Here is a 22,905-nt window from a genome sequence, read left to right as displayed (position 1 = left end):
CGTGAGTGTCAACGTAATCGTTTCCAAACTTCGCGTGGACACCAGACGTCTCTGTCACAGAGATGATGTGTTGTCAGACAAAAACAAAGTATTTTGGATGTGGCCTGAATCTGAAATTACACATGCTACACATATACTTAATATTACTCAAGGTTGACGCCTGATGCTGAAATTCGAGTTTTACAAAAAAATGCTGCGACATAAGAAATCTGTCGTCGGTTTTGCAGACCGGAGATGTGCAGTGGAGTTTTGAATGTTCCGGAGTCATGTTGAAATCAAATCCACCAAACTAGAGGAGGGTTGTGAGGAACGATGGGAGGCGTCGCATCGCACAGACCTGGAGAAGAAGAGCAGAGAGACCCAGTGAATTCTGTATCATCCGTGCATCGTGAACATCAGGGTCACGATCACTGCTGTGGACTGGGAGGGTCGGAGCAGAGAAGTGAACCAGCAGCTCTCAGGACCAAAGCTCCAGTAGCTCGGAGCAAACGTCCATTTGAAAACACATAAAACGGCTTTTTCCACATTTCACCAGGCTCATTTTTGATGCTGATAAATATTCAGGCCTCAATGACACTTCTGATTTCTTTATCTTTTAGGCACTGCTTCGTGACTGAGAAGAACTGAGGTGTTTCAGAGTTTCTTGATTCTTTTCAAATCTCTGTTTCTTCTTATTTGTTCATCTCATGTTGCTCATTGAGCCTCGAGGTGGTTTGAGGTGACTTGGAGCTTCACAAATAAAACTGAAAGTTAACTTGTTTTCGGACAAACTGACCTTTACTCCCAGAAGTAGCGCAGATACCAAATCGTTTCATTCTTCAGCTGAGGGCCGAACAGAGGGTTGGTCTGAGCCAAGATGGCGATCAACCAGCTGAGTGACGGGATGAAGAAGAGAGAGAGAGAGAGTCATCAGTTCATATGCAGGCACTTTAACTTTCTCCTCAAAACAGAGACTGTAAATAAAAATGGACGACATGAAGTGAAGCCAAAGCATGTAGACCCCCCTCTGGTGGCTGGCTGCAGTATAGGTTTAAAAAGAAAATGGAACCAAAATAAAATCCAGTTTCGTTTTAATTCCTTATTTGAGATTTCCATCCCCTAATCGTTACTGCTCTGCGGCAGCACGTGTTTCCTGGATGATGGAAGACGTGTCGTCCATCTTTATTTACAGTCAAACCAATAGATCTCGTTATTGAGACTCATAAACACATAAATACAGGAACAACAGAAGAGCTAATTAATTATTTTTACATGATCCAAAACCTTAAGAAACTCTGTCTTCACTCTCAACTCTGTCCAGTTAGAGGTGAAGGTGACGTTAAATTTCTAGTTGAAAATGTCATGAAAGCATAAATACTCAATATGTAAATATGTATTCTTTAGATACTTTCTCCTGTAGAAAGTACTGCAAATATTTGTCTTATTTTAGCATTTAATACATACTAAACTGTATTAGACTTTATAAAACTACATAAAACAGTTAGAAAACTCTAGATACTTATGTCACAATATTATTTTCTCTCACTCCTTGTTGCTAAATTCCTTATTTTTATTGTTATTGACTCAACATTCACTACTTGTATTCTCCTCTCATGTTATTTTATTATTTCAACATTTAAATCCTATTTCCTTTGTTATTTCGTACAAGTCATCTTCTGAAGGAGCTGGAGCGCCCTCTGGTGGCAGATATATGATCCTACATGGTCGTCCTCCACTGCTACGACCACACTTTATGTTTTTTTTTACAGGTTTCTACTTTTCTCTCTTGATCTGGAGGTTTTCTTTAAAGGTTTTATTGTATTTTACATTTGCGAAGATTTAGTGCATTGTGAAAACATTACTCATAAAAAAACAAAAAAACATGCAAAGTTACAGCAAAGGAGGGGAGGAGGAAGAGGAGGAAGAGGAGGAAGAGGAGGAGAGTTATTACTTACAACAGGTAGCAGCAGACGGCTGTGAGGATGAGACTGGTGACGATGACGCTGTGAGAGAGAACAGAGCTGTCAGTCACTCGTCTAAACGACAGGACGATGGATTCTGTAACACTGTGGAACATCTGCACACGACTGGATGTTCTCGTTTATTACGTCTAGTGTTTCACCAAAGTCCTGAAAAGGAAACCAAGACTCTGTTGTGGTGAATCTTTGTGAACTGTTTCCTTCAAAACTTCTGGTTTCTAAACTTCAGCATCATCACATGGGTGAATAATGACCCGGCCACCATAACTACTTTATAATTATTATAATTAGTTTAGTGTCCATGTCCCACTGGGGATTTGAAGTAGAAATGCGACGTGACGACACACAAGTTAGAAGTTTTCCAACTGTCAAACACAAACCATTTATTATCCGTTAATAATACGATTCACACGAAGCAACTTTCATAAAGCAGCAGCTTCATTAAAAAGACTTTGATGTTTCAGTGAGAATGTTTCCTCCTTCATTCTCACTCTTCACCCGTGATCTGTTCATCTTTCCCTCTTGTTTTGACCCTTTAACCTTAATGACACAGTGTGGGGATAGATGATGGAGGGATGATGGAGGGATGATGGAGGGATGATAGAGAGATGATGGAGGGATGGATGATAGAGGGAGGATGGAGGGATGGTTGATAGAGGGATGGATGGAGGGATGGATAATAGAGGGAGGATGGAGGGATGGATGATAGAGGGAGGATGGAGGGATGGATGATAGAGGGAGGATGGAGGGATGGATGATAGAGGGATGGATGATAGAGGGATGGATGATGGAGGGATTGATGATAGAGGGATGGATGATAGATGGATGGGTGATAGAGAGAGGATGGAGGGATGGATGATAGAGGGATGGGTGATAGAGGGATGGATGATAGAGAGATGATGGAGAGATGGTTGATAGAGGGATGGATGACGGAGGGATTGATGATAGAGGGATGGATGATAGATGGATGGGTGATAGAGAGAGGATGGAGGGATGGATGATAGAGGGATGGGTGATAGAGAGAGGATGGAGGGATGGATGATGGAGGGATGGATGATAGAGGGATGATAGAGGGATGGATGATAGAGGGATGGATGATAGAGAGATGGATGATAGAGGGATGGATGATAGAGGGATGGATGATAGAAGGATGATGGAGGGATGGATGATAGAGAGACGGATGATAGAGAGAGTATGGAGGGATGGATGATAGAGGGATGGATGATAGAGAGATGATGGAGGGATGGTTGATAGAGGGATGGATGACAGAGGGATGGATGATGGAGGGATGATAGAGGGATGGATGATAGAGGGATGGGTGATAGAGAGAGGATGGAGGGATGGATGATGGAGGGATGGATGATGGAGGGATGGATGATAGAGGGATGGATGATAGAGAGTATGGAGGGATGGATGATAGAGGGATGATAGAGGGATGGATGATAGAGGGATGGATGATAGAGAGATGGATGATAGAGAGAGGATGGAGGGATGGATGATAGAGGGATGATAGAGGGATGGATGATGGAGGGATGGATGATAGAGGGATGGATGATAGAGAGATGATGGAGGGATGGTCGATTGAGGGATGATAGAGATATGGATGATAGAGAGATGATGGAGGGATGGATGACGGAGGGATGGTTGATAGAGGGATGACGGAGGGATGGATGATAGAGGGATGGATGATAGAGAGATGATAGAGGGATGGATGACGGAGGGCTGGATGATGGAGGGATGGTTGATAGAGGGATGGATGATAGAGAGATGATGGAGGGATGGATGATAGAGGGATGGATGATAGAGAGATGATGGAGGGATGGTTGACGGAGGGCTGGATGACGGAGGGATGGATGATAGAGAGATGATGGAGGGATGGATGATAGAGAGATGATGGAGGGATGGTTGATAGAGGGATGATAGAGGGATGGTTGATAGAGGGATGATAGAGGGATGATGGAGGGATGGATGATAGAGGGATGGATGATAGAGAGATGATAGAGGGATGGTTGACGGAGGGCTGGATGACGGAGGGATGGATGATAGAGAGATGATGGAGGGATGGATGATAGAGAGATGACGGAGGGATGGATGATAGAGAGATGATGGAGGGATGGTTGATAGAGAGATGATGGAGGGATGGATGATAGAGAGATGATAGAGGGATGGATGATAGAGAGATGATAGAGGGATGGATGACGGAGGGATGGATGATAGAGAGATGATGGAGGGATGGATGATAGAGAGATGATGGAGGGATGGATGATAGAGGGATGGATGATAGAGAGATGATAGAGGGATGGATGACGGAGGGATGGATGATAGAGAGATGATGGAGGGATGGTCGATAGAGGGATGGATGACGGAGGGAGGGGTGGATAGAGAGATGATGGAGGGATGGATGATAGAGGGATGGATGATAGAGAGATGATGGAGGGATGGTCGATAGAGGGATGGATGACGGAGGGAGGGGTGGATAGATGATGGAGGAGGAGGAGGACGCCGGGTGACGCGCAGGGCCTCCATCACGAGCAGGAGCGCGTTCATGTATCTACACCGACGCCGCGCACGGATCCGCCGCTGAGTTAAATCACAGAATCATGAACCCGCAGCTGCACGTGCGGGTCTGTGGAGGAGAGAGAAATGAAACCGCCGCTAATTGAGGCCAATTAGCGGCGGAGCAGAGCACCTACCCCCGGTTGGGTCCTTTGGGCACCAGGAACGGGGCCACGACCCCCACCAGCCCCCACAGGGTGGTGAAGCAGATCATCGGCAGCGCCAGGGAGTGAGACACCATCGCTGCGGTCCACGGGAAACAAGAATCTGGATGAATGGACGTGGGTTCGTCCCCGAGACACACGAAGCTTCAATGGCGGCGGAGACACTGCGTCCTCTGCTCCAGGAACACGCCCAGTTAAGCTGGAGCGCCACGTGATTGGTCCAGGCCGGCGAGGCAGCGGGCTGTGATTGGTGTAGCGAGCTGCCAGTCAGTATTACAGCAGGAGGGATTGGACGGTTGTTTGTGGGACAGCAGGTGTTTGTGTTTTTATTCTCTACGGATCATCTGAGATTTATTTACGCAGAGGATAAATAATAATATTATGATTAATAATGATAAGATCATAGTAATAATAATAATGATGATGATGATAGTAAAAATTAAAATAAATATATCATTAGTAGTAGTAGTAGTATTAGTAGTATTATGAAAATAATAGATAATAAAGATAATACTAATGAAAAATATTATTATTATTACGATTGTGATGATAATAATAATAATATTGATAATGATAATAGCAAAAGTATAGTCAAGCATTTTAGAACAAATGAACAAATTAAACCAGATATTTCATTCTGTAAATCTATTGACCTGTATTATGTCTAAAGCACTACAGAAATCATAATAAAATATATATATATATATAAATGTGTGTATAGTGTATGTATATTTATATATAAACACATACTATAAACTATATACACTATGCACATGTATATGTGTGTGTGCACATACATACAGCATAGTATATATTTAGAGTTGCAATCAGAAACATTCAACCTCCCAAAGATTGTGGGATGATGACAGAGTTAATTATGTTTTAACTCAACTTTAGGCCACAGACTAGCAGAGGTTTTTAAAAACAGCACATTATGTAGGGGTTGAATAATTGTGTCATGGCTGTATTAACAAAATGTCCACACATTTTCTCGTGTGTGATGAATGTACATACATTTGAACATACATCAGCATCTTTGAGATACATTCATTTAACGTGTACTCTCTGTGACTTTTTAGTTTGGCCCATGTCCCATCTGCTAACACGGAGGAGGTGTGGTTTTGTATTGCAACCAGCCACCAGGGGGCGTTCAAAACACTTTGGTTTCTCTTCTGGTTCATTTACTCACAGTATAATACTGAACAAAACAGCGCTACACCGATGTGAATATAATCTTTATCGTCTATCTGGAGCCTCCTCACCACACTGTCACACGTGTAATACATCCACACAATCTGGAGGAGTTTCTCTCAGTTCACTGTGATCCGACTGTATTTGTACCCACATATATTCATTCCATCCAGACCAGAGGCCGCTGCTCTCCACTTGTAAGTGGGTCAACCTGCCAGGAAATACCAGATGTGTGACAGACTGCTGTTCCCAGGATATTTCTCATTTCTTGGCAAGACTGTTCACTTTGCCCATTCTGGAAAAATAGAGACGAGGTTCCAGAACTGCTGTGCTGCGTTTATAAGCATCTTGGATTTCTCTAAGAATTTCCATGAAAGACAAATCTTGGTGAGAAATTTATTCGGTGTTCTATGGTTTCCTGCAAATACATTTGACCTTTGTTTGCATTTAGCTGAGCTGCATCTGCACTTAGTACCAATTCATATTACTTAGAACTGATACACTTTGATTATATCAACTAAACTCTCAATTTGATTTATAATAGCTACCTATTTATATCAGATTACATAGATTTATCAAGAATATGCTGAAGTATTTTCAGATACATATATGGATAAATTAAGGCACCAAAGATAATATCCTATATATTAGATGAAATAAAGCAAAAGTTTAAACACAGAAATGTGGAGTTTTTAATTTAGTAAAGAGAGGTTTAATTGGGAGTTATCTTCTTTTAGCTATACATAGCAAAACCTAAAATACAGTTTCAGAGCAGTAAGAGTACAGTGAAAGAAAATAAAGGTGCTGTTGAGGAATTAATTAATTGTAGTTTTCAATTTATAAAATATATATTTGATGAGACATTACGGTTTGTATATGGTATCTAAGTACATAACATCAGTAGAATATGCAAATATAGTAAAATAACAACTAAAATACAGCGAGAGTGCATGGATGAGTTTAATAAATTGGAAATTTTTAACTTATAAAATAGAGATTTATTTAGGAGTTTTGTTTTAATATAATTTCCAAGAGGGCAGAAAATAAGATGAAATAAAATTGTATAAAATAAATGATAAAATACAAAATGTATAAAATAGAGAAAACAAAGGTAAATTAACAATAACAGTGCAGTGAGAGTGATACGTTTAATCAAGTCAATTTAGAAAATAAAATAAAGGGGCGTTGGAGAAAGTAGAAGTTTTGATTACAAAAATTGATTCAATTGACAATTGTATTTCTAACATACTTTCCAAGTATATTAATGAAATAAAATTAAGGAGAAAACAAGACAAAACAAAGACTAAAATACAGTTCCTGAGCAGTGATAAGTTTAATAAATAAAATGTAATAAAGAAAGTAAAGGTACAGGAGAGAAAGTAATCAATCCAAGTGTTTAATAGTATCAGGATCTTTTTAAACTCTTGTCTCTTAATACATGAAATAATATAAATTAGAATAGAATAAAATACAATATAATAAAACGAAGAAAACAAAGATAATATAGTTTCAGAGCATCAAGAATGTAATGTAAATAAAATGTAATAAATAAAATAGAGGTGCTTTAGAGAAACTAATCAATCAAATACGTTGTTTATCAAGGATTATGTATTAAAATGTGTTTATTCTTAATATTCTACTTCATTTGATATGAAACTACCTCAGCCCTCTTGCGGTTTTATTTTGATGGTAACAACCGGAAGTCGTCTTTAAATTCTGCCCGTCATGCTTTTTATTGTTGCAAGCCTTGAGCGGAAGTGCGGTGCGAGCTAACCGCTGCTAGCGGCTGATCACCGGAGCCTCCTCACGTTAACCGGCGGCTCCACCGGGGGGACGTGTCAGCGCCGCAGGAAGCCCCAGGACGGGTCGCGTCGCCCCAGGGGTCGCAGGTTGGATTCCAGCGGCAGTGTGTCTGCGGAGAATGTGGAGCGGGGAGAGCTGATGAAGTTCACCCGGGATCTGTGCCGGCTGCTGGGCTTGGGAGGCGGTGAGTGAAGCCCCGGAGCTCCGCCGGTTCTCCGCCGGTTCTCCGCTCCTCCACCGGAGCTTTCTGAGCAACAAGTTGGTGACGGGAGGGAAACTGGGAGGGAAACTGGGAGGGAAACTGGGAGTTCACCTCTTAGCTTCAGCGGACCAGTGATAATCCAGGTTTAAACTTTTTAAAAACCAAGTCAAACATGTGAAGAATGCCGTGCCCGGGCCACAGGACGTCCCGTCAGGGTCTGCGTCTGACAGGCGTCTGCTGCGAACCACCGCATCCTGCCAACAGCTAATGCTAAGATCAATAAATCACGTTTTATGACTTAACAAATGTAATAAAAACAAATATTAATCTATCAAGCTTCACCCGTAAAAGAAGCACGAGAGAAAACACAAAAATAACATAAAAAAAACTAATAAAAACACAGAATTAATTAAATAATTAGCTAAAATCTTCTTATTCTTTGCATTAGCGCCATCTACTGTGCTTGCGATACCAGGTCCTAGCTAACATCTGGGAATTTAATATGATACAAGTTTTAAGCTTCGATTCAGATACTCGATTTCCTTTAGGCTTGTTTAGGACCAACACTGCAGCCGGCCACCAGGGGGCATTCGAGGAGATTCGGCTTCACATTTGGGAGCTGTCGTGTCGTCCGTCTTTATTTACAGTTTATTAAGACCACGTGTTTTCCAGCAGTGACGTAATTTCCAAGATTCTGCTCGGCTAAGAGCGATCTATATAGATTCTTTGTTGTCACCGTGCATCGATACACAACAAAATGTCTTCCACTTAGCAGCAAATATGTACTTAACTAACAAAACAGAATAAATAGACAAAAATTGAATAAATAAAATAGTCAAATATGGTAGAAACTATAGTATAGAAATAAGATTAAGATATGTTGCACACTTGATACACATTGACCGACATTGTGTTCAAGTTGTTATTAATTTTGGTCCAAAAACTTGCTAGATACGTCACCAGGGGCTAAGCAACACGTAGCATCACGTAGCATCACGTAGCATCACTGCCCCCTAAGCGTCTACTGATGATGTAGAAGAAGATGTTCTAGTGCTGATTGATTTTGAGAGAGCGACAGCCAATGGGGAAGCTCCGGCACACAGCAGAGTGACCAATGAGGTAGCTTCATAACCGAGTCACGTGGGTTTCAGTTGACCAGTGGTGAGAATCGTCCGTCAGTCAGTACGGTGATATATATATATATATATATATATATATATATATATATATATATATACACACATGTTCACAGGGCTGATGCAGTCCGGCTGAAAGTAGTTGACGGGATAAGGAGTTGTGCAGTAACCTCGCAAGAATGTACAGGAACTGGTTTGACCACAGCTTCACGTCACTGGTCAGCCCTGAATAAATATAACTGCGGCGTTCATGCAACAAAGGGTTGAACGACATGCTGCTTTAATTCAGTGAAACGCAATATGATTGTTGATATGACGACAGGCGAGAAACTTTAATAAGCTCTGAAAACAGATGTCAAGTTTATATTTACTCAAATCTGGGGGGAAAAAAACGCAGCAAAGCAACAAATCTTTCATCCTGTAGAACTCAAATCCGAAACGTGTAAATAAAGATGGATGACACGTCTGCACCTCCTTGAAATGAAGCCCAAAAAAGTCCTGATACGAACCCCGCCGCCATCTTGCACATGGAGCCGCGGTATCAAGGTGCTGCCGATACACGCACTCGACCAATCGTGACTCAGACTCAGCTGTCAATCGTGACTCTTCACCCCCGTTTGAGAAATGCATTTTTTACGCGTACTTTGACTTTTTAGTTTGGTCCATGTCCCATCCGCTAACATGGAAGGGGGATTATCTTACAGTCTATGAGAAGCACAGGTATAAATCTGCGTCTTTGTAAACATCGGTCAGCATTTTATCTGTCTGTCAGTGTGCAGTCAGACCTTCTACTTTCATGTGTGTGTTTGGTTTGTGTTTCTCTCTGTGTACCGTGTGTGTGTCTGTGTGTCTGTGTGTGTGTGTGTGTGTGTGTGTCCAAAGGAGGGGCGGATGATACAGTTCACCACGGACACTCTTCAGCCTTGCGATTTCTTGTCCTTGAAACTATTTAGCTAATGAGAGACAGACGGAGCGAGGGAGGGAAACACTTTGAATGTTGTTGTTGCCGTTTATGAAACAAATGGACTTTTTCTGTGCTTTGTCCATGGACATATTTTTTAAGGACAAGTCAGAAATCATCGAGAGTTTATACAGTGACCGTGATGTTTTCACCCCTCTCCATTTGTCTGTTGGTTTTTATGATCGTCAGCAGGATTTCGAAAGAAAAAAAACAAAAACCAATTTACGTGAAATTCTGTGGAGGGGGGGGGGGGGGGGGGGGGCATGACAGGGAGAACGCATAACGACTTGGTGTGGATGCAGATCAGGGGGCGGATCCAGGGATTAGGGCGTAAGCAGCGCCGCACGTTTTAAATACCTGGGACTCCCCCACTAGTCAGCAGAACTATAACAGCCTCTTGGTCGAGTGGAGCGAAGGAATAACGTCAGGTTTCCATTTTCACTCCAGTGGTTCGTTCATTTTGTCCTGACAAGTTGTTGCCTTCAGGAAGTTGGGTCAAATTGCTTTGGGACAGCGACTGAGTGTCCCTATGGACGATGGTGCGAGCGTGAGACAAAGTCCATAAATACTGACTCGTCCACATCAGCTGTAGGAAAATTCACACCAGTACCAACAGGTGCTGCTCCTAGAAAGTACTATCCTAAAAGTTAGAAAGTTGAACTTCTCTCGCTCTCCAAACCAACCTCTGAGCCGCAAGAAAAAGTATTTCTAACCACAATTACAATCACATATTGTATATTAATAGACGTCCCGCGGACATCGACAGAATTCACCACAATAAACAATGAGGATCCAAATCTTTTTGGGTTTTAATCTGTTGCAGATTGGATTCAAACTTTCACATCAACTGTAAAAGACAACAGGAAACAAACAAATTCTTGCCAGTTTTCAGTGTGTGTGTGTGTGAGCTCAAACACAATCTGCAAAATGTCAAGGGACCTGCAGTTTCCTAAAGTGTCGTGACGTACTGTGGGATTTAACGAAGGTAAAGTATTGATTTTCACATGACAATTTAAGAAAAAGCTTCATATCTGCTGTTTTGTTTCAACTACAAAAATGTTGAGGGGGGGAAAGAATCAAGAATGAGCTGTGTGTTACAAACCATGTGTTTCTGTTTGAAAACCACCTCTGGTGAAATGAGTTTTTGTTCAAGGCTGCCAGAGCGAGTCCGCCCCCCCCCCCCCCCCCCCCATTATTGTTTCCAGTACATGCAGAGTGAAAGATGAGGAGAAGTTCTGGGAAAGCAGAAGATTCAATATTCCTGTTTAATTTGGCTAATTTACCCACAATGCAGCGTGGAAAACCTTAAAACTTATCCACAGAATTCTTTATGCGTTGAATAATCAGGATGATAATTAACATATCGCTTTCTCACAACAGTTTCAAAAGTGACTGACGGTGAAAATAACATATTTCTGAAAAGCTGATAGAAACAAACAGAGTGTTTACTGTTTGTTTTTGAATAAATGACGCCGCCTGAACGACCGGAAGGTTTTTAATGTGAAACGCTCATTACAATCTGACCACAAATACATTTCTATAAGTGTTTCTGTGAAAGGGTTGTTTTTGAGTTGTCAGTTGGACTCGTGGTCATAGGTTAAAGGTCACAGGTCAAAGGTCACTAGTTCTTTGAAGGTTAATATGACATTTCATCCAAATGAGACATATTCTGCTCGTATCCAGGTTAGTCATTTTAATTTGGGTTATTACTTGGACAGGTTTATATTCTCTAATGTTCAGAAAACACAAAACCTTCCTCATATATTAAGAGGAAAGAAAAACGGAGAAAGCATCTGATGTGGAAGAGAGCGACTGGTGTCTTCACTGTCTGTTTAATCTGCCTCTGGTTTACCTCAGGACCACAATACAAACGTGCACGTGACTCTATGTTGTGTTTCAGTATTCTGCTAAACGAGGACGCTTGTTGTAGCCTCACAAACTTCCTCCCTCCGTCCCTCTCCGGTTCTCCCTCCGTCCCTCTCCGGTTCTCCCTCCGTCCCTCTCCGGTTCTCCCTCCGTCCCACCTGCCTCCAGTCTTGCTGGGAGTCAGGTGGTGTTGGTGGCTCCTAATGCCAAACAGATTCAGTTTCTGCAAATTCCAAAAGCTCCTGAACGGACGGTCTATTCCTGGGCAGAGTTTTCTCCCCTCCCACTTCATCTGTCAACATCGTGTGTTTGAGGTGGAGAAGAATGTTGGCCCACGGCCGCACAGTTTGCTCTCTGCAAGAACTCTTCATCTCTCGTTTATCCAGCATGTTTCTCTCTATCAGCAGTTTTGTTTTACAGAAGATCTACGACCTGTTTCTGGCTACCTCTTCCACACTTCATCTTACACCTCCTTCATATTTATAGCAGGGTTATTCGTAGCCTGTATATAAAAATGGATGTAGACGTGTAAGTGTCTGACACCTGTGTTTTCAATATAAGTCTTTTAGCAAATGACTCGATTTATTTCATCAAGGAGTCGAAGCTTCGGAGGGATTTAGGAAGTGACAGAAACCTTTACCTGGTACTTTATATTAAAAGGTTTGATTGAAACACAAATATCTTACTGATAATGGGCCGAATCTTATATACCTTGTTTACCATGCTGGTAATTTTAGTACTTCATATATTTGATATTGATAAAGGAATCCATTTCTGTGATCGCTCGTCGCTCTAAATCAGCAGCTGAATTGGTTGGCTTGTGAAATGTGCATTATATTTACATTATCAAAACAGAGTTTACTTTCTTAATTCAAGTTGTATCTATCTGGTTGTATTTGTATTTTCTTTTTTACTCATAGTTGTTTATGATAAAGTTTAAGGGTAAACTTTCCCTTATGTATATCGGCTGATAGTTGGATTCCCTTCTCGTGTTCTGCTAACAGCCGTGTGTGACTACAGGCGGAACTTACTCGTCATTTGCATGTTTTTCAGTTTAATCAAATGAAGATGGAACCAGCTGCACATTTATGGCTCTTTAAAGCGTATAGAGCAGCGTCCACCGACATTATTCATGTTTACTGCAGTGATGCATCGTTGGACATTTGTCATCACTCTCTAAGAAACACTATCAGCGGCTCATGCTGGTGAGGGAGGCACAGACACATCACTCACACCGATCAGCCTTCAAAGTGCTGAATGTGCTTCAAGCCATTTTCCCCCAAACAGACCACATCCCTGTTATTATTGGTCTAATGCCCATTATTTGACTGAGTGGGCTTTTAGTTGAATATTTGTGGTTTAGCTACATCGCTGCCCATAAAGGGGAATATTTGTATTGTTCAGAAACAGAAGCAGAAAGCTCAGAACACGATGTTTGCATCATCCACCAGCTGCCACAAGATCACCTGTCCAGTTTGCATGGGACACACACACACACACACACACACACACACACACACACGCTAGACAAACATGAACTGTGAAATGTTAGTCTTTAAAACCTACTGTCAGAGTATCTTGCCATGTCAGGCCCCATGTCTCATCCCTTCGTATCCGTGTGTGTGTTAATGGGCCAGGTGAGGAGGAGCTGGAGGAGCTGGAGGAGCTGGAGGAGCTGGATGGTGCCTCTGACCCAGCAGGCGGAAGAAAAGGCCAAAGCTCACCAGAGGTAAATTTCTGTATAAACTGCATCATTGTGTATTCAGTTATAGGAATATTATACAGACCGTGTGTGTGTGTGTGTGTAAAAATGGCTTAAAAAGATATGTGCAGTTTTCTCATCTGCTCTCACCGTATTTCTTAATCTCTTAAATCTCCTAACGCACTCTGAGATGCAGTATCACTAAAGACCACTGGGTGTTATAATGGAGAGCCATTTAAAAGGTGCCAACTTATCTTCAGACATACAAACTAATATTTCCCCAGACGATTTGTATCTCAAGAGCTGGTTTCTCTCTCTCAGGATTATTGCTGTGTCCTATTAAACTCCAGCAATAAATTCTGATGTTTAATCGTTTCCAGCACAGATTGAAGAAGACGTGGCTGTTGTGACCCGAATATTGTTGTGTGCATGTTGCTGTGTCTTGGAACAGGTCACGGTGAACAGTGAGGAGGGTCTGGATGAGAAGGAAAGAGCAAAGAGGAGAGCGGAAAGGAGGAGAGCCAAGAGGAAAGTGAGTAAAAAGAAACCTGGAAGTAGTTGATAGATACCAAAGATTCATGATGCTTGTGTCCATATTGTCCCTTTGTCAGAACCTGGCTCCAGGCTGGACAAAGTGAGACAGACCACACATGAGTTTGAACTAAAAATAAGTTTATCTTGACGAATTGAAATGGAAATTGAAATGGAAGCCATCAAATCAAACCCTGTGGAAGAGTGAAGAGTGGGACTCTGGCTGCCACCAGCTTATAAAGTGCAGCCGGAGCAGGTGAATGGAATCTGCCTGACGACCATCAGGCTCCTGCAGGAGGAGAGGTCACACACATCGGACTAATTTCATTACATTAACTTCAGCTGAAGTATATTTCGAGAAGTATTATACAACTCAACAAAATAAACCCACAAAAAGTAAAAAAAACAAAAGCTCAGGTTCAGTTTGAGAAATTCCTGTTGAGGCAAAAGTTTCATATACAGAACTATAAAAACTACGAAAACATTCAATTCAATTGTTGTCAGAACAAGTAAATGACACTTGAGCAAAACTGTAAATCTGTGTTGTCAGCTTGTTGTGCAGCTGCTGTTTTATTTCATCTGCTAACAACTGAACCACATTCCACACGTCACCGCACCCGTCTTTACACCTGTCAAACATCGCCTCGCCTGTCGCCACACCTTTGACCACGCCCTCTTCATCACTGTTCATGCCACACCCGACCGCACATCCGCTTCCACACCCGTGTCCATCCGTGTCTGTGTACCATCCCACAGCCACCGTGTCCATGTTGTCCTTTCAGAGGCAGAAGGAGCGCAAGAAACTGGAGCGAGAGGAGAGGATGGAGGATGCTTTAGAGCAGGTGAGAGCTCACACGCCTAAATTACCTCCGTCTTCTTATCTTGTGTTATTGAAACTTTCACATATGTGAACCCAGATAGTTACAATAAAACCTCTGTAATAACAATACAATAAGGATATGGGACTTCCTGTTCTCCTGGGGTGATTTTCTAATAGTTAGGGCCCTATATGAATTGCTTCGATTAGTAATATGCTTTTAACTTGTAACAGGAAGAAGAAGTGTCTGGAGGAGCTGCGACGGAGAGCAACAGTGAGGAGGAATACAAAGAGGAGGAGCCATGGACTGCGGTTCGTCCCTCAAACAAGTGCAACCCCGAATCAGTCCCCGGCGTCGTGACTACAGAGAACAAAAACAACCGCAAGTTGCCCCACAGGACGTCAGAGGAGATGGGTTGTACCCAGGCCGGTTTATTATTTCACCCATTCATTCAAAATTAAAATAAAATGTGTGAATTAACCTGTGATAAAAATGTGATCTGAATTTCATCCATGTGACATATCCTGGGTCGTTTCAAGGCTCAGGCCGCAGGCGTCCTCCTGTGTTCACAGTAATCACACACAGTCGGCTGTACTGAGTTCCCTGTGTGACTTGTTGGTGTTGCAGGAGCCAGAGTGGGACGTCAGCAGTGCATTTGTGGCCAACGCCGCCAGCCACATCAAACTCAAAGGCCTGAAGAGCAGAGGGCTACAGATCACCAGAGAAAACAAGGAGAACGAGGCCAGGAGCAGCCAGGTAGGAACACAGAGGACCACACGTGGAAAGCTGATCCAGACCCCCCAAAGATCTTATTGTAGATTATCAAGCTCTGGAAACAGCTTTAAACAGTGTAACTCCTGTGACTGCAGGGCGAGGACACAGAAGAAATGAAGAGGAGGGGAGAGTCTCTGACAGGTGAATCTACCTATGTTACTTTTACTGAGCAACAGCGCCCTCTGTGGGGATTAATTCTGTTGGGCTCCGAGTTAACACCTTGTTTCCAAGTAGCTCTGTGTTCGTATGCGAGACAACCAGAAGTTAATTCATTCCTATGGCTCCCTCTGTGATGAAACTCCTCCCCTGCGGTATCATCTGGTCTGTAACGTGCCTCCGTGTACGTTTAAAAACTTTTGCAGTGGATTTTGGACGCACTGTTTCCTATACACCTAGAAAACACAAATAAGAGTAAAAGCCATAATTTTAATTCTAAGCAAATATGTCAATTAAACGAAGAACAGCTTGAACTACAAAAATTATAAAATAGCTGAAGTAAAATACTAAAATTATGTTTGGGGATAAAAATGAGTTGAGCCTTAGGTTGTTCTGTATGTTTATCGATGAGGAAGTGCACGATGACAAAAACTGGATTCAGTAAAACCAGTTGGCGCCTGCAGTGTGATCCAGTGAGGTGATGTACGGGGGGGGGGGGGGGGGTAAGGGACTGATGAGGCCCTTACAGATAAATATGCTTTTACAGAGCTTTAATAAACAGAATCCTACTTTAACCATCAATCTTAAAGCAGCTGTGTTGGTCCCGATATGGCTCCAGGTGCATTTTCCACAAAACCACATCTCTATTCATCTGTAAGGAAATAAATGCCCTTCGTTGAACACTAGGGGGGGGGATTTCACAGGCTACAGCTTCATTAGGATCTATCAGATGACATTTGAATCAAAATTTTGACTCGTAGTCGATCATACTCAATATCTGCAGATGCTCTGTAATAAAGGACTCTGTGTGTGTGTGTGTGTGTGTGTGTGTGTGTGTGTGTGTGTGTGTGTGTGTGTGTGTGTGTGTGTGTGTGTGTGTGTGTGTGATATCCAGAACAGGGCATTCAGATGTTTGGGCGGGGCCAGTACAGCCAGGCAGTACACATGTTTACAGAAGCCATCTACTGTGACCCTAAGGACCACAGGTGAGCTGAGCTGTGACCTCTGACCCCTACTAAACGTCACTAACCAGGACGTCTCCTCATCTTCCTCTGGTCTCCCCCACGTTCACTTTAGAGAAAGACAAACTCTGTCTGTATCTCAACGTGTCTTTCTTTCGTCTCTCAGGTTCTACGGAAATCGCTCTTACTGTAACTTGTGCCTGGAGCAGCACTCCGCCGCCCTCAAGGACGCTCAGAGGTCCATTGAGCTGGCTCCCGATTGGCCAAAGGGATTCTTCCGTAAGGGTTGTGCTTTGATGGGGTTAAAGGTCAGCACTGTGTATATAAATGGATGTTAACTCTGGGTCTGAAAAGTGCCTGTAACCTGTATTCTATCTAATGGCCAGCAGGGGGTCCACTGGTAGTTTCTATAAGTCTATAGAAAGTGACTCTACTTCTCACTTTATAACGTCAGTAAACATTAAGGAGTTTATGTCTCAATCTCTAGTTTCAAGTCTTCTTCAATAAAACTTTTGTTCATTTAGTAAATGATGATCATTGTGTGTGTGTGTGTGTGTGTGTGTGTGTGTGTGTGTGTGTGTGTGTGTGTGTGTGTGTGTGTGTGTGTGTGTGTGTGTGTGTGTGTGTCACATTGCAGCGGTACAATGAGGCGGAGAAGGCCATGGAGCAGGTGTTAAAGTTGGATCAGCACATTAACGAGGCGTCCAGTAAACTCGTTACCTGCCGGATTCTGCAGCTCATGGTGAGAGCAGAACGCTCGACTTCCTCTTTCAAGACGACTTTAAAAGTTTATGGAGTCAAGTTATCTGAACCCGTTCATACCCGGTTTTAACATTCTGGCCCCAGCCATTCAATCACAAGCAGTCAGCACTAAGTTCAGGTGTGAATGAGACAAATTTGCTCTGAGATATTATTGCTCTTCCAACAATCAGAGATGATCAGGAATCAATGTGACCAAATTCTTTAAAATGTGTGAATTCAAATGAGTCCTGGGCCATGTATGAAGCTTTAAAATAATGTTTGTCTTCTGTACCGTAGGATATGGGTTTTGAGGAAGAGCAGAGCAAACTGCTGCTGGAGAAGTTCAACACGGTTCAAGGCGTCCTCACCTCCTCTGAGGCCAAAGGTAAGATGCAGTACCATACCTGTCCACACGGAGGCAGCACTGCTCTTCGTTTCCTAGGGGGGGTTCATCCATGAACCAGCTGTTTACAAATTAAGTTTATTAATATGATGTTAAAGTTAATTCAATGGACTATAGGACCAGATGAAGAAGACATGACAGCTCCCAAAAGTGAAGCCCCCTGGTGGCCAGCTGCTGTATAGGCCTTAAAACCGTGTTAGTGGACGGAATATCGACCAAAATAAAAAGTCAGATACACTTGAAATACATTTTTTAAAAGATGTCTATGCTTCATACTGTTCCAGCCAGAGAAAAAGGTGTAAATTGCTTCAGACCACAGTAATGAACCTTTTAAATACGTCTCACTGACATCATCTATTTTCGGTTTCCTCTTCCAGCTCTGAAGCAAACATCTCCGCAGGAGCAGAGTGGGTAAGTTTTATGGTTATGAACAATACTCCTAATCACACCATCGTCATTTAGAAATGAAAAAAAAAAAATATATATACAGGATATGTTGTGGAACTGTATTTGTATTTAAAAGTCTTGTACAATGTAAACACAGTCTCCTCTGTGGGTAGTGAAGATGATGATTTTTTATGTATCACTCTCTCCCACATTTTGATCTCCTGTGATCCATGACTTTCTCCTCCCGTTCCCCCCCCCCCCCTCTCCACCTCCTTCTTTCCTCCTTTCTTTTCCTCCTCTGTTTTCCAGGAGCTGTCGCTCTCTGTGGGTTGGGAACATTACAGTAGAAGTTACAGAGAAAGACCTCTGGGATCTCTTCAAAACGTAAAATCAATATGTCTGCATGTGTGTGTGATCCAGGTTGTACTTATGTTGTGGGGACATAAAGTACGTCCCCACAACATACTGTAAGGTGACGTTTTAAGGTTAGGTTTAGATTCAGGTTAGGCAAGCAGTAACCATTATGGTTAGAGTACACTAAATGGACAAAGGTATTGGGTCACCTACACCTACAGGAGCTTTTGGTACATCCCATTTTAAATCCATAGCCATTAAACTAGTCCCCCTTTGCAGCTGTGGCATGTTCCACTCTTCTAGGACGGCTTTCTACATAAGTTTGGAGTGTGTTTGCCCTTTCCCCCAGAGGAGCATTTGTGAGGTAAGACACTGATGTTGGACGAGAGGGCTCACACTCTCCGTTCTAGTTCATCCCAAAGGGGTCCGATGGGGTTGTGTGGGTCAGTCCAGTTCCTCCTCACCAGGACTTTATGGACCTTGCTTTGTGCACTGGGGCAGAGTCATGCTGGGACAGAAGAGGGGCCTTCCTCAAACTGTTCCATAGAATTACCAAAAATGTCTTGGTTAGCTGAAGCATTAAGATTTTCCTTCACCGGAACTAACCGATGGCAATAGGACTGAGTGAAGTCGATGATTAAGAGGTGTGTCCCAATACTTTTGTCCATAAAGTGTAAGTCAATGTAATGTCTCAACAGAAGCCTGCTGATTGTTTCGACTGTAACTAAAGATGGACGACAGGACAGCTCTCTAAAAGTGGAGCCAAATCGTCTCCATTGCCCCCCTGGTGGCTGGCGGGAGTATAGGTCATATATACCTTGGCTCAATCCCCTGATCACTGAACTGTGCAGATTGTGACTCCAAAGATGACAGCGTTCGTGTCTGGGATATTATAGCTTGATTTCTGAACAGTGGGAGGAAGTGCAGACGTGGCGACCATCTTTATTTACAGTCTGTGTCTTACTTGTGCACTCAAATGAGTCCCGGCACTTATTTATAATGATGTACTAAATAAATCAGAGCAGGTTCCAATAAAGCAGCATTTTAAAGACACCTGCATTTTTAAGAGGAGGCATCACAGGTAGGTAAAACTTACTGATAATAACTAGAAAGAAGATGTTTTTACAGTGTTATGAGAAACAGTGGTACCACCACATTAAAAATTAAAGTTATAAAAGTGTATTCAATGAAGACAGTAGATAGTAGTAGTTGTTGCAGTAGTTAGAACAGAAGTTCTTTGTAGGTAAGAGGTAGTTTTGCTTTGTTTTAATAGTTAAAGTACTTGTAGTAGAAGCAAAAGTAGCAAGTTTATCACTGCCAGCAGTAGTAAAAGAGTTGGTCAGCGTTGTCTGTACCACACTTCTCTGCCGGAGGTTTGAGGTTTTGTGTTTCCACGGTTACAGGTTTGGTGAGATAGAGAGCATCAGAGTTCTTCACCAACGCTTCTGTGCCTTCGTCAACTTCAAGAACGCCAACATGGCTGCCAGAGCCCTGGAGAAGCTGCAGGTGAGTCATGGACCGGCTCGGTTTCAGGAGAACAGAGTTTATTCATGTAACAAAAACAACCACAGCTGACCAAAGAAAGAAAATGTGTAAAATATGAATATTAAAAAATGTAATATAATATAAAACAGGGAATATGAACAAGCAATATGACATCATAGATATTTGAGAATGACAATATTGCACAGTAACAGATAAAATCCAGGTCTCAAACTCGACTTTAAATGAAAGTCAGTGAGAAAGATTGGGTGTTTAACATTGAGTAAAACATTTCTAGGGTCTGAGCGGTTCTGAAATGAAGAGGTAAGCTGTTCCAGAGATTAGTCTGAGCCCCTTCACATTACTCTTGAATGTCACTGTCCCGGCCATCGTCCCATTCTTGTGCCTTTATAGACATTATGTAACGTCCATGTGTCCTCCTGGCCAGGGGGTGGAGCTGGGGAGCACCAAGCTGGTGATGCGGTACCCGGACCGTTGGATCCAGCGGACTCTGCCCTCCACACAAAGGACCAACACCAGCCTGGGCTTCAGTGCTGCAGGAACACAGCACAGCTCAGCTTCCACAGGGTTCTGAGGAAATCACTCACCATGCACGTTTTTCTACAGAAGTCACAAGAGGGAATTGAACATGAAACTCACTTTATACAAATGTGTTCAAATACACAAATAACCTCCTCTGGTTCTGACCGTGCAGGTCCAGATAGAGGGCGCCTGTAAATGGACACGAGTGCTTCTATTGGCGGACCACAGGTTGTTTCTATGGTGACAAGCACCGCTTCAGACACATACCAGACCAGCAAGGGCAAAGCAAGAAACCATGGCAACCCTAACTATTTCCCCTCCCCTCCCCAACCCCCGCACCCAGACACGTTACAGGGGGATTTACAAAGAATGAGGGGGAACAGGACCGTCAAATAGAACCAGAGGATGTTCTGCCCGACGATACCGACAGCTGAATGTGTGTGTGAGAGAAAAGAAAAGAGAGAGACGGGTTCTGCACAGGGTCCAGAACCCAACCTTGTAAATACTTTGAATATAAGAAGGTCTAAAAGATTTAGATTTGTTTGAAACGTCACTGAGGAGTCACCCTGATGAACTCCTGGTTCCTGCTGTGTGGGACATGTCACCTCTCGTCAGGATTTACTGGGACCAGTGTCTCTGGTTGAACCTTGTTGGAAACAACCAAAGACTCTGTGACAAACCGTTGTCTCCTGAACACCACTGCTGCTTTGCTGCCAAATGAAGTTATTTCCTTTTTTTAAGTATTTGCACAAAACAATAAATGAATAAACACTGATGTTTTCTGTCGTCTGCTCATGTTAACTTAATCTAAACTGCACTGCACATGCCTTTTTAAAAAACGTTTCTGTGTTCACTTTGTTTGCTTCTTAGTTTTTAAGATGGGCTGTTGTTATTCAGGTTGTAAGGGCCACAAAACCTGTATGTGAAGAGAAAAGAGGCCGTGGAAGGTCAGAGCAAATTCATTTCTGTTTCTTACAACTTCATCAACCACGAAGAAAACACAAGGCTCTTTTTTATCATGACCACATCCTTGTTACTTACTCAGCTCTGGAGCCAGAGACACTTGCACCATCAGTCTTATCTCTGTGTCCAAACATTAGTGACTCTGCTGTTTGTCCGTCTTCTTTCTTCTGACACTATCAGATAATCACAGATGAAAGAAGTTTGATGTTTGAGAAGCTCGAACTGAAGCACTGAACCTTCATCTGACACTCGTCATTATAAACTCTGTTCAGAACATTAAACCTCACTAACTCGAGCCTGCAGAGAGCTGGAGGGAGTGTGCACACGGCCCTCACCTGTCAGCTACAGTTTGTCTCTTTTAACAATTTGGGGGGAAAATATTAAACATGAAAGATTTATTTCCATTTGTCTGACTTTTAGTTTTCACAATACACCCGGACCACGAAGTTGATCTAACTTGAAAAAGGTAGGTAAATAAATTTTCTTCATATCTACTTATTAATTTAATTTAAAAACTGTATTTACCTAATTTTGTCAGATTGTTCCAACTTAAAAACGGCAGGTGAAGTTAACTCTCAAAGTAAAACCAGCTAGTCTGATTTAACTGAATAGTTGTGTTTACTCAGGCTACAACCATATAACTGCGTTTTTAAACAAAAACGATCTCTCTCCACGTTCTGCTTGTGCTTTAATGTAGTATCAGACTAATCAGAACAATCAGTTCCAGAGCTGAGGTGGAGTTCATGTGAATTTCACAGTCGGGAACTAATTCTTCTGATTATTCCGACTCCACGTTAACGCACAACCAGAGCACAGTGGGAGGCTCCGCCCATCTAACCCAACAGTCGATGGTTCCTGTGTCGCTCTGCTGCTCACGTGCACCTGTGCATGAGCTCATGAAGTCCAGTCTACACAAGTGAACAGTTTTACACGTGTATCAGACAAAACAAGTTTGACTCACATGAGTTGAATCCTCGTGAGAAATGAGTAAAGAACACTAAAGTAATGTAAGTTTGCATAATTATGACCTTTTACAATGTATTGTTATGACCCAGTCTTCATATGGACTGGAGCTGTAAATAAACAGGAACTGACTTCTAACATGAGGTGAAAAGAAAGAATAATTCAACATGTTTTTTAAGTCCAGTCTCAAGAAAGTAAAGAAAGTGGTAGATTCACTGTCAGGCTGCAGAACTACTCTCACTGTTATTTGCATGAAAGAACATTTCTTCATTTTAACAAGGGGATTTAC

General features: G+C 42.4%; 2 protein-coding genes across 3 annotated transcripts; one reads left to right on the top strand and one right to left on the bottom strand.

Annotated features, from left to right (window-relative positions):
* Position 1: 1 nt before the first annotated feature.
* atpv0e2 (ATPase H+ transporting V0 subunit e2) lies at positions 2-4,871 on the bottom strand. Its single transcript, XM_034579960.1, has 4 exons — positions 4,652-4,871; positions 1,935-1,982; positions 776-871; positions 2-337 (listed from the first exon to the last, which is right to left on the bottom strand). Exons 1-3 carry the CDS (start codon positions 4,753-4,755, stop codon positions 778-780), a joined length of 246 nt encoding a protein of 81 aa, XP_034435851.1. The 5' UTR covers positions 4,756-4,871; the 3' UTR covers positions 2-337; positions 776-777.
* Positions 244-22,051, top strand: LOC117756640 (hsp70-Hsp90 organizing protein 1-like). 2 transcript variants are annotated; one of them, XM_034577282.1, is made up of 17 exons: positions 244-363; positions 7,615-7,856; positions 13,469-13,566; positions 13,991-14,071; positions 14,853-14,912; positions 15,122-15,313; positions 15,516-15,644; positions 15,758-15,803; positions 16,714-16,804; positions 16,947-17,088; positions 17,418-17,522; positions 17,819-17,906; positions 18,302-18,335; positions 18,621-18,695; positions 20,069-20,171; positions 20,596-20,712; positions 21,532-22,051. In XM_034577282.1, the coding sequence occupies exons 2-17, from the start codon at positions 7,811-7,813 to the stop codon at positions 21,565-21,567; spliced, it is 1,443 nt and encodes a 480-aa protein (XP_034433173.1). In that variant the 5' UTR covers positions 244-363; positions 7,615-7,810; the 3' UTR covers positions 21,568-22,051. The 2 variants fall into 2 exon arrangements, with proteins under 2 accessions (XP_034433173.1, XP_034433264.1); XM_034577373.1 differs by lacking the exons at positions 244-363; positions 7,615-7,856 and having other exon boundaries at positions 13,521-13,566; positions 14,827-14,912.
* Positions 22,052-22,905: the final 854 nt, after the last annotated feature.

This window comes from Hippoglossus hippoglossus, chromosome 1 (assembly GCF_009819705.1).
Source record: "Hippoglossus hippoglossus isolate fHipHip1 chromosome 1, fHipHip1.pri, whole genome shotgun sequence".
Classification (NCBI taxonomy): domain Eukaryota; kingdom Metazoa; phylum Chordata; class Actinopteri; order Pleuronectiformes; family Pleuronectidae; genus Hippoglossus; species Hippoglossus hippoglossus.
This window is presented reverse-complemented; position numbering and strand designations above follow the sequence as displayed.